Source organism: Meriones unguiculatus, chromosome 2 (assembly GCF_030254825.1).
Source record: "Meriones unguiculatus strain TT.TT164.6M chromosome 2, Bangor_MerUng_6.1, whole genome shotgun sequence".
Lineage (NCBI taxonomy): Eukaryota > Metazoa > Chordata > Mammalia > Rodentia > Muridae > Meriones > Meriones unguiculatus.
The window spans coordinates 186138542-186151003 of NC_083350.1; the positions used below are offsets into that span (position 1 = coordinate 186138542).

The 12462-nt window shown below is 43.5% G+C and overlaps 1 protein-coding gene across 3 annotated transcripts in view; it reads left to right on the top strand.

Moving 5' to 3' along the window:
• The first annotated feature begins 6331 nt into the window (after positions 1–6331).
• The window catches only part of Map9 (microtubule associated protein 9), a 33051-nt gene continuing 26920 nt past the window's right edge, over positions 6332–12462 (top strand). Inside the window, exons 1-4 of one of the 3 annotated variants that reach the window (XM_021655679.2) lie at positions 6332–6481; positions 7234–7383; positions 8149–8233; positions 11673–11996. In XM_021655679.2, the coding sequence (XP_021511354.1) occupies positions 7309–7383; positions 8149–8233; positions 11673–11996 (484 nt within the window). In that variant the 5' untranslated portion in view covers positions 6332–6481; positions 7234–7308. Of the gene's footprint in view, positions 6735–7233; positions 7384–8148; positions 8234–11672; positions 11997–12462 lie in introns of all 3 variants that reach the window. The other 2 variants (XM_021655680.2, XM_021655681.2) reach the window with 2 other exon arrangements.

The window sequence follows — 12462 nt, forward strand, 5'->3', positions numbered from 1 at the left end:
ATCTAGCTTTTAATTTGTGGATTTCTGTGATTTCTTTTCTGAAAGAGAAAATAATTTTGAGTTGCCTAAAAAAATGAGACGATTTAGGAAAGAAATTGCAACTTCTAGGGTACAATAAGGGTGCATAGCTGATAGATGAATTCAGGTGAACGTTGCTCTCCTTGTACTTATTCATGAATAGTGTATACAGTTACACATATTTTGAAAGCATTTGTGGCAGTAAGTCTAATGAGAGAGTTGCTTTGCTTGGGTCAGTTGCTGATGCAAAACCTTAAAAATGTTTTCTTGTTACATTAGTAATAAGCATTTAACTTTATAATATAAAGAAAAATCTGATCATGTAAAAAGCACCATGAAATTATTTAAAATATGTAAAATTTACTTTTGAATTTTTAAAAGTTTAAAGCATTTTAAGCCTCAGTAGTCATAATTATTTCTGTCTGCACGGTGCAATCCTTTGCTGCCATCTTTTGGAATGTAGTCACTAGTGCATGCCAACAGTCCCTTACCCTTCTAGAGAAAACTTCCCTGGACGAGAAAGTCAGAGCAATGCTAAGTGGAAATCAGCTTCTGTGAACAGACTGGGTGAGTCATTTATACCAGCAACCTACATTTGGCCTCTGGACATTCTTTTAACATCCTGAAAATACTGGTCTTTTACAAAGTTCCCATTTTGCATTTCCTTGAGCTGGCTTCAAACTGGGTTTTATTTCCACAAAAAAGTGTATACTTTAAAATGCAAATGCTGCTGCTGCTGCTGCTGCTGCTGCTAATAATAATAATAATAATAATAATAATAAAAGAATAAGCAGAGAGATGCAAATGAATAGTTACTGCTTTCCACATTACAACTGAATCTGACTGAAAGGAAAGGGCACAGAGCAGAAGGGCACCAAGCAATTGGGGAAGCCTGGTACCTGGAGCAGAGACACACTCACAGAACAGGTACATATAGAGTGATGTGTGCTGGGAGATCAGCAAAAAGACACAGCACTGCGTCAGCGTCTTCCACAGCCACAATGCAGGGCTGCAAGCGTGAGAAGTTTATTGGAGTGAATTCGATAAAACTTTACAGCATTTCCTTGGAACATTTCCGGGACGCTTTCTTGAACCAACCCATGTCTCCAAGTACTGTAGCACTTCCATTCTTCCCCTTCGCCATTAACTTCAGAAACTAATACCAGGGATCTCTGTCCCTCTTGCCGCCACATCCCACACTTGCCTGTAAGCTTTCCCTTCTTACCAAGTTAAGTGCTGGAGAATGTTTGACTCTCGGGTGGAAGTGAGTAGGAAAAGCCTTGACTTACAGTATTACCGTATCTGCCGACTCAAAATCCTTCTACCATGGCTGATTTGAAGCGGTCGCCTTGATTCACTGAAAGCCGACTTGGAACGGAATGTGTCAAATGGATTCTCACGGGCAGGCGCAACTTCATCCTGCCCCTCCCCTGAAGCCAGCATGGCTCCCCTGGGCGGGATGCAGCGCTCTGACCGTCTAACACATTTAATTTCTCTGTCTGCTGGCCAGTGGGCAGTACTGGACATCCCCTTATTGGGAAACCCTTCATTCTCCTCTTCAGGTTCTCTCTCTATTTCTGTAGCAGATGCTTGTCTTTCTGTGCTACGTGACACCCACATCCCAGTTGACGATTCCCGGGATTCCATCTCTTGCCCCATCCTATGTTCTCTGTCCACACTACCTTGATCTCTTTCCCCTCCCTCAGCTGCCACAGTCATCTGACTCAGCAGCTCAGGAACACAGCACACTGTTCCTCTTTCGCCTAGCGCACTTTTAGCCGAATTTCAACCACAACAGCTTAGACACATTTTCACTCTTTCTCCACTGCCACTGTCTGATATTTTGTTTATGTCACATCTGCCCTAAGCTGATGCCATAACCTCCTGGGTGATGTCATTCTTCCAGCTTCTTTCCTGGTTCTCCTCTATTCCAGCCCCTCTTGCCTCTGATAGTTAAAATTACCTTTATTTAGGACAATCAGTCATAACTGCTTCCATTGCCCTGGAGACTAAAATTGTAGTGGTTCATAGCTGCTCCTGCTTTCCCACTATGTGTAACACACACCAACAAAAACTAGATATAAGATAATTTTTAATATAAAAATAACCTACTTTCTATATGATTTGTCCACTTAAAGCACAGAATCTTGATTTAAAAACCAAGTGTATGAAAAAAACTACAACATGGGAGTGACATAATTTCTTATGTTCTCAGAACACACTAAAATCGTTATTGACACACATTTACTCCCTTACGGTTTACAAAATGAGAAGTTTTGTCACCCTTCCCTCCTAGAGGATGGGGGAAGATGGCAGACTGGAGAAACCCCCCCTCAGTATGACACAAACAGTCACATTCACATGGGGCACTGGAGTGGCATAGCTTTGGGATGCTATCTGCTCTGCAGGAGTGGGCTTTTCAGTGATGTATTTGCCTAAGTCACACATGTTCCCATCAGCACACTGAATAGAATCACTGGTTCAACAAGCTAGATGAGGGCTGAATAGTGTCACCTGTTAGCTATTGGTTTCATCTGAAATGGGTAGACAGGGTGGCAAGCTTGGAAGCTACAAAGGAGAACCCATGAAAGCTGTTCGAATCCCCTGACATTGGTCCTGCATCACGGGAACCTCTGCTTTCACTGCGACCACGTGACATTCTCCCACACTGCTCCTGTGAAGACTTTTGTGAATGGTTCCTCCAGAATCAAAGAGATAGGTATTTCTTCCATTTGGAGACCATTAATTCAATCAATTTAAAGAAAACCCAATAGGTAATATATTTCCTAAGTGCTGGGATCAGACTGTGGCCCTTCCCCTGGGGCAGATGGACCCTGTCTACTTAGTCTGTTAGTTAAGAACACTAGGCTAGTCATTGATCACTGGAATAAATATCCCAGAGAAACTAATTAAGTTTTCTATATCTTTATTTTCTCGTTTATAAAATGTGACTATACAAAAAGATATTTCTCAAGGGTAGACAAAGCAGAAAGAATTATCCTGGACCCAGCACAGTTAGCAACAGTCCCAGACCGTGTGTCTAGCAGTGACAAGCTACTTAGCGCATTAGCCAAGCAACAAAGACAGTTTGTTCAAAACGATGCATTCTATTTCAGAAGAAGAAGTTAGGTTTCTCTTGCCGTATAATAATTCTGGTATCTCTATGTATCATACAACAGTTCATAGTTATATTTGTGAATTTGCTTTAAAAAAAGAGATTATACAAAATCAAACAGCAGAACATTGCCATGAGAACATGTACACCATAGTAAATTATGGACATTTGCAAGGACATTGGGGCGCAGGATCAAAAATGGGGCATTTTGAAACAGTGATCTTCAGTCTCTGATTAATATGCCATCCAGGTGCCATGCAGAAGTACAGTCTATATGAGGTGGTGCTGTCTAGGAAGCTGCTGGTTATGGTTGAGATCAGCCAACCATGCACAACTCTCATTCCGCAACAGCAAGGTATTAGTTCCCTTTAAGCTTAAGGCTGACAAAAGTGACTCCATTTTGATTTTGATGATGTTGGCATTTCTTTCAAAATAGTGATGCTAAGTTTTCCCACATACATGAAGAATCACTTGAGTCATTATAGTTTACTACAGCTGGGTGGCTTCCCTTGAGACTCTGGTGTTCTCTTTTGTGAGTCCTTTCTGCTGCAGTGCAACACCGCATAATTCTGCAATTCAGTGTGCTTGTATCTAAACTCAGCCTTCGTCCCTCAACAGCTATGGGACTCATGTCTTACAACACACTATCCAGTGCACATAGGATGCTTTATTTATATTCTTATGATGGCTGTGAGAAGACTCTCATTCCTTTTTTAATTTTTATATGATCTCTAACCTGCACCATAAGCCACAGAAATAGCTTCCCGCTGTGTGAGGATAAGGAACTGTTGAAGAAAAGGCACATCTGAATTTCTTTGTGATGCCAAAAGGGGTCTTCTTACCCTACATCCTGACCAACCACACACACACACACACACACACACACACACACACACACCAATCCCAACAGTACTAGCTAAAGGCAGCTCCATTGTCAGATGGCAGCTCATACAGGACTTCTGGTCCAGGCTTCCCTCCTAAGCTCAGCACTCAACTCAACACTGGCATCTGTAACAGCTGAACACTGCCAGGCTGACTTCTCTTCAGAGCTCCCGTTTGTGCAGGAGCAATCGGCTGAACAGATCCCAGTGTGCCTTTACTCAGCCTTGCAGCCATTGTCCTGTGGGTAGCCAGGAACTCGGTGTTCTCCACTTGCACTCTCCAAGTCTGACTCAGAATGTGCTGTTTGTGGGAGTAGGACAAAGAAACGAGCACAAAGCTTAGACCTGAAGGTGTTAAGCTCAGCAGACATCTGAGAGGGTAATCTATAATTCAGAGAAAACTGGAGAGCTACTGAGAATTTTCTCTGTGCATTGCAAGGCTTCTTTGTTTGATGTGGGTTATCTGTGCGCTTTTGCATTGATTTAAAATTGTTTTTTCATTAACATGTTATTCAGTTATTCATGAGCCTATTCACTCAACAATTATAGGTCTATAACCAAGTGTTCCTTACAAAAAAATGGTAGCACAATTCTGATGTTATAAAACATTACTATTAACATAATACTGAAGTTATTTGCAAGTATTAACACAGCACTAAAAATTGTAGCTTAAAAATGTGACAACATGAAATGACATTATTCTTAGGTCCTGTGGAGGAATCAACTATTTCAGGTGAACTGTTTTGTTTCCTGTAGCTTTCTAAAGCATGACTCTGTCTTCTACTAATTATTTCTATTGATTAAGAATTTAAAACAAAATCAAATGCACTCTGCAGAAAAATAAGATCCTTATTAAGGAGCCCTCTTTACTGATAATGTTGGAGATTTTAAAGACTGTTTGTGTGTGTGTCTGCCTAAATGTATACCACTTCTGTGGGGCAGTTATTGGAGCCCTGAAGAAGCTCTTGGATCCCCTGTAGTTGAGTTCCAGGTGGTTGTGTGTTGTCTGATGTGGGTGCTGGGAACCAAACTAGGGGACACTGAAAGAGTAGGAGACATTCTTCACTGCTGAGCTGTTTCTCCAGCCCATCCTTGATGTTGTAACTTTATTTCCATAAGTCATGCCTGAATTAAACTTGTATCAGCCAAATGGATACCAAACAAATACAGCTCTTATATATTATCTAAAAATTAGTTCTTCCCCTATGAGGAAAATTTGGGAACTTGTTTGCTGGGGGCACAGGGGCTTTAACAGAAACATATCTGAGAATGAAATATAAGCCAAAAAGTTAATAGTAACTGCTGAGATTGGAATTTTTTCTTATGTAGACATTCACTTAAAAACAAAACAATTAAAGAAAACAAACTTACCAAACAAGAGCAAGTTGAAAAACACAAACTGAGCTTTTTAAAAAGGATCATTGCAAATATTTAAAAACCTTTTTTCTTACTAAACTTCATATTTCTTTTTACGTGCATTTAAATTCTCTACATGCTGATTTACTAAATTTGATTTTCAGTGTTATTTCTTTAGAAATAATTACTAAGTATAATAAGGTGGAGATATGGAAATAAACGTGTTTAGTTACTAGGTAATGAATTATTTTTGACAAACTTTTTAAGTTAAAAATAGCTGCAATCTGTGTAAGCTAAATTTTTAAGTGTTTTGGGTTAATATCATCGACGATAATTAAATGATAACGATATTGATTCTTTAGCAGTTATTGTCCTCTAGCCTACTCGCCCATTTTATTTGCTGACTGATTTTTTAACCAGGTTAGAAAGAGGAAACCTTCCATCAAATATGTGAAACAGACTCTTGGCTGTGTGCACGTGGGATACTTTTGAACCCTTTACCCCGCCCTCTCCCGGGAACTGGATTAGTCACAGGAAGCGCTCAGGGGCGTTATTATCATTATGAGTTTCTTATCAATAGTTTCTTAGTTTGCAAACGCCGAGAATCAACGTGCAGTTTGACTCCAAAGCTGGCAAACGTCACTCTACGTTATTTTGTCGGGTCCGCTGACGCAGTCCCGACTCACAGAGTCTGCGTCCTAGCGAGCCGAACGGAGCTCGTCCTCGCGCTCACGCAAAAACTGCACCTAAACAAAGATCCTAAGAGAACGTGAGCAATCACGGCTCCTGCGGCTGACTGCAGGGGGCTGGCCCTGTCTCCTAGGCAACAGCTGCTGCACACAGGCTGAACCGCGGCGCTGCTAACATCTCCGCCCGTGATGTCACTTCCTTGGTCTGTGCGGTTGTCCCAACGACGCAGGCGGAAAGGCGGCGTTGGGTACCCAAGAGACTAGGCGGTCGGGAGTCACTTCCTCCCGAGGACGCTGTTGCCTAGCAACCGCTTTCCGCCTCCATCTTTTGCCCCGCCTCCATCTGATTCCAGTACCTGGTTTTGCACCAGGCCCGGGTCCGGGGCGACGTCGGTGCTAGATCACAGCCGCTGGGCTCTCAGGTGGTCACAGGGGCCCGGGTGCACGGAGCGCGGGCTGTGGCGCGTGGGGTTGCCGCGGGGACCGCGCGGGCTGTGCGCGGGCCTGGCGCGTGCTGGGCCGGGAGCCGCGCGGAGCTGGGGACGCCACCTGGCCAGCCCGGGGCGCTCTGGGCGGTGGCTGGAGACCCGAATGGGCCTCCTGCGTCGCGCGCGAGACAAGGAGACTTTAATGCAGCCTGGGGTCTTGCAACTCGGTGTGGAGACGTCTTTGTTTGTATGTGAGAGCAAAAATTGGCTTGGGGAAATGTCGCTGCTGCTGTTTGTGGTTCACCTTTGTTTTGAATACGGTTGTGGGCAAGCCATTTTCCAGCGCAGGGAACCTTGACTCTTGACAGTCCTCTTGGTTGTGTCTCGAAATAAGTCACGCTGGCATCTGCAATGCTCTATATACATATATTTGCATGTATATTTATGTATTTTTTTCATAATGGAAAGGTGAAATTATTTGACAGCATTTCGTGTTTGTACAGTTTATTCATCCTTAAAATAGCTGTAGAACAATAACTTTGATGTACTTTTTTATTGCAAAAACAAATTCATTGTGAGGATTTTATGTCTTTACAAAAACACTGTGTACATTTTTAGGTGACTGTATTGACCATGGTTTAGAGTGATTTCTCCTTCTTTGGTAGAAAGCGCACTATGCCAGGCATAGAGCATCCCAACCATGGGAAAACGTCTAATTCTTTTATATACTTATTTGTGTGTTTCAGCCACCATCAGAGGTTGAAGGAATCATTTCAGTTATTTCTTGACTATTGTAGAAAAGTAGAGAAAAAGGTTACACTATGTCAGATGAAATCTTCAGCACTACTTTGGCATATACCAAGAGTCCAAAAGCTACCAAGAGAACTTCTTTTCAGGTAAAATACAGACAAGCGTTTGCTTTTGATTCTATGGAGACTCAGCACCCGCCGATTCTCAGAGGGTCTGCATGAGATGGAAGGGGTGCCTGCTTCTCTTTCGCTGTGTTGTAGTTGATCTCTCTGCTTTGGACTCCATTATCAAAACACCCCTCAGTGGCTACCCTGCCTTCTAAAGCTGAAAGTAAAAGAGCTGATGCAGAGTCTGTCTCTGTCTGGACTTGGGTCTTCTCTCAGCGTTGTGAGGACTTGCTGTTGGATCGACATAGCTTCCAACTCCTCTCCCACATTTGCAGTAGTGGTTGTGCCCATCTCTGCAATGCGCTTATTTTAAAGTACCAGTTTGAGGCTGACAGTGTGCCTCAGTGGTAGGCTGTGTGCCTATCATACTTGTCAAACCCCAAGCCCTTACCTCCCTCAAAACCTACTCCTCTCTAACAATACATCAGTTTCTAACAACTCCTGTCTAAGTTGATGCCCTTATCATTTATTAGAATTTCGCTTAGATTGTCATCTGCAGCTAACTAATTTGCCTAATACTAATGGCTACCTCCTGATTTGCTGCAAACCCCATAGAAGATGGCTCCAGTTATTGGATGAGTCTGATGACTTGGGTGCAGAGCACACAGTAGGCTTAGGGTGAACATAGGTGAATGAAGCGTACATGTGAAAGCAGGATAGTCGAGTAGTGTCGGCTTAAAATTTACTTGAAAGGCTGAGACATCCCTTTCTGAGGCGGAATTGATAGTGCTGATCTCTTTTCAGGATGAGCTGATCAGAGCAATCACGGCCCGCTCAGCCAGGCAGAGGAGTTCGGAATACTCAGATGACTTTGACAGTGACGAGATAGGTACGTCAGAGAATGTGCATGTGAATGCGTTCCTGTGTTTGCTTCCGTAGTCGCAGTCCACCTATCCCCTAACCTCTCATGATAAAACCCTGCCAGTGAATTCGTTAGCTCAGAACTCTGTGTCTGCAGTGAGACAGGAAGCCAACCACCTTTAATTTTTAAGAAGCTTATGGGTGACCTTTGCATATTTCTGAATGCATTATTGTTAGGTCTACACTAAAACGATTCCTTAGGATTAAGCAGTGTTGGAGAGTAGCTCATCGTTAAGTTCAGCTTTATGGATTCTCCGTCTAGATGGCAGCAGAGCTCACAGTTTAGACACCAGTGCAGCGCTTCATGCAGGCCAGATCTGGGCTGTAATGGTTGTGTAGTAACCGCTTCTCTGTTGCTGGCATAGAACATGACCAAAAAAGTTATTTTAGTTTACAGTCTCAAAGGGATGCCAGTCCACTGTGAGGTGACCCAGACGTTACAGGCATGGTGACAGGAGCAGAAAGGTGAGAGACACCTTCACCAGCACCCACACATGAAGCAAAGAGTGAACTGGAACTGTGTCAAGGCTATGGACTCCCAAAGCCTGCCCCCTGTGACACACCTCTTCTCACAAGCCAGCACCTCCTCACCAAACAGCGCCATCACCCGGGGACCAAGTATTCCAGTCCCTGAGCCGGTGGGGGCGTCTTCATTCAGACCGCCACATTCCTCTTCCTGCGACCCACAGACTCGTGGCCAGTGTGAAGTCCATCTAGCCCAACTTTAAAATAAGTCCAAAGTCTCTTCTCGGTCTCAGGGCAATCAATTAAGCATAATCCCCCAAAAAATCAAAAAGGAAAATATGACGGGACAGAATATATATATATATATGTATGTGTATATATACATACATATATATACACACACATATATATACACATACATATATATATGTGTGTATGTGTATACACACACACACACACACATATATATAAAATCATCCTGCAAGGGAAGAATGGGGAATAGTGAGGAAATGCTGGATGAAAGCAAGACAGTAGGGCAAACTTGAAGCCCCACATAGCTCCTTGCACGTGTCTGGAACCCTAGTTGGCTCCTCACGCTTTTCTGCCTGCAGCACACATTGTCTTCTGGGCCGGTTCTCATCTCACACGTAACACTCTGGCAGGTACCTCGTGGTTCTGCATCACTAACATCTTGGGGTCCCCACCACAGCCCAAGCCACACTTTCACCATTTCACACACAGTGGCCTTTTGCCCTCTCAGGGCTTTTCCACAGAGACTTCTGTGACACAGCTTGCCTAGCCTAGGGAACACTCTAGAACCCGCAGGAGGAGAATCTGTGATCCCCTACTATTCCATATTTTCTATCTTCAGAGTCAGTACCGAGTGGGTGACACTGCCAAGTTTGGCTGCCATCTTGGGAAGACCTCTTTCTGTCTTGAATCACATCTTTTAAAAATGAAGTTGTTTTCCAGAGGTAGAAAATTCCTTATGCTCTTTCACAATTGAAAACGTAGCTCCTAAACTGGGAGGGGGCTTGCCCCGAGGGCCCCCTTCCCTTTGTTCCAAATCTGCTTTCTGTCAGTACAAGCCGAGCTGAAACATTATACTTCCTAGTCCTCATTTTCTCTCCAGGCTGTTTTCTTTCTGGCCCACTCCTTCATTTTCTTGTAGACGTACATAAGTAAAGTCAGTAATAGCCACAGATTCGACAGGGTACTATTCAAGTTTTCTCTAACAAGATTAGCCTATTACCTTTTAATTTAGTGTATTACTTGCTTTCTATTGCTGTGAGAAAACACCAAAACCAGCGGGGGGAGGAAAGGGTGTATGTGGCTTACATTTCCCATAGCAATCCACCCTTGAGGCACGTCAGCAGGAAGTCAACCAGGAGCCTGGAGGTGGAGCCAAAGCAGAGACTGTGAAGGGACACCACTAAGTAGTGTGTTAGCTTGTTCATCTTGCTTTCTTATGCCGCCAGGACTGCCTGCCCAGGGATCACACCACCCACAGCGGGCTGGCCCCACATCAGTCAGTTAGTCAAGAAAATGCCTCACAGACATGTCTGAGGGCCTCTGTTGCAGGCAGTTCTCCAGTTCTGATTTCCTCTTCCTAGATACTCGCCTGAGTATCAAGTTGAGGAGAACTAACCAGCACCTTTATCCTTAGGCGAGGTCCTATGACAAGGGCAGAAGGCTTCCAGATTCTTTCCTGAGATATCCCAGGAATGGCCTCTATCCCAGATGCTGTTAAAATCTTTGCTTCCTCCTGAAACTTTTTGAGCTGGACCTCCACAGTCGCCATTACTCTCAGCACTTCAGTCTTTTAAGGTTGCCTTAGAGGGTTTAACTCTATTCTAATCGAAAGTTCCAGGGTATTTCCCAAAAAATAGCATGATCAGCTTTCTAACAGCAACCATTAGAAACTTCGTGGTCTCTGTTACCAACCTCTGCATTGGTTACTTTTGCTGTGAGAAAGCAGCATGGCCAGAGGGACCTATGGAAGAAAGTTTGCTTTGGCCTCTGGTTTCAGAGAGATGCGAGTCCATCTTGGTGGGGGCAGCATGGCTAAAGTTGCAGGGTGGCAGGACCTGGGAGCTGAACATCAACAGCAGACGGGAAGCAGAGAACAAACCGGAAGTGGGTTAAGGCCACGGACTCCCAAAGCCTGTCTTAGTGATGCTCTTCCCCGCCCAGACAGGGCCACCAACTGGGGACCGAGTGAAGCAACTGAGCCAATGGGGAACATTCTCACTCAAACCACCAAAGTGGGTCATTTTCAAAACTATAGCACGTGTAGTGGCGCACGCCTGTAATCCCAGCGCTCAGGGAGGCAGAAGCAGGTACGTCTTTGTGAGTTCGAGGCCAGCCTGGTCTACAAAGTGAGTCTAGGACAGTCAAGGCTATGGAGAGAAACCCTGTCTTGAAAAAACAAAACAGCAACAAGAAATAGACCCCTCACATCGATGCGTTCACTTAGTTTTTTTTAAGCGAGTAAAACATTATATTTTAGGTTTCAAATATAAGCATATAGAATTCTAAACTTGAAATTAAGTGTGCTGTTTTGCAATATTCACGGAATTAATGTTCTCTGTAAAAGCTGTTGTGTCATGTCTGTCTTGTTAATTTGTTCTTTATTAGAGTGCAGTATTTTGGGGCGGGTGCTACCTTGAGCTCCTCTGAGGGACATACCCACCAATAAACATGGTGATGCAGGCACTTGATAAATATGTTGAATAAGTTAATGAAACTCAGACTTTTATTTCAGAACTGCCAATCTAGCTGTTTTCAAGAGTTACAAAATAAGTTTGCACTTGTTTAGGCTTATTTTTTATTTCTAGTTATTTTTCTTCCTGAAGATAGTCTTGCTTTTCAGACAAAAGGAATATAACCTTTGAATGTTTAAAATACACTGTTGAAAACTCCTTTTCTATTTCATATTTCAGTTTCTTTAGGTGAATTTTCAGATACCTCACCAGATGAAAGCCTAGTTAGAAAAAAGGTTAATGATCTTCATATATCTGATGAGGAGGAAAAGAATTCTCCAAGACTGTCCTTTCTGAAAACCAAGAAAGTGAACAGCGATTTATCCAAAGATGAGCAGGAACCTGTTATTCAGAACAGGGAAGATGGACCCCCGGGTGAGCATGAAGATATGATTGGAAATTCCTTTCCCGAATCTCAAAACAATGATCAAGACGTTGGAAAAGAGATCATTACAATAAAGCCTAAACCCAGGGTTCTCCCTGTCAAAAGAAGTGCATCTTCAGGTAAATTGGGAAGTTAAGGACTTTTTCAAAACATTTGTTTTAAGATAACCTGTCACAAAATGCCTTTGTATGGGAACTGATATATTAACTTTCTAGTTTCCCGGCCATGACATAGTAGCTGCAACTAGGAGAGCCAACTGTATATTCACTCTAGAATGTGTGCTGGGGCCTGAGGGAAGTCAGAGCAGCTGTGGTCACCCACATCTGGCTCCCAAACACCCGGCTAGTCAGCCTCATTTATGTTTGTGGGGGCGGGGCTGCAGTGGGTCTAATCTAATGCCCACCCTCTCCCAGGATTAAAACGCTCATCTGCAAGACAGGCTGGGGTGTACTGAGGTGGTGATAGGCGGTTCACGTGCACAGGGCCCTGGGTTCAAGGTCAGGACCACAAAGCACGGAAGCATTTTCATATCAACATTTTGCTTTTGTTACTAATCTGTCCTTAAGAAAACAGCATCTTTCTTTG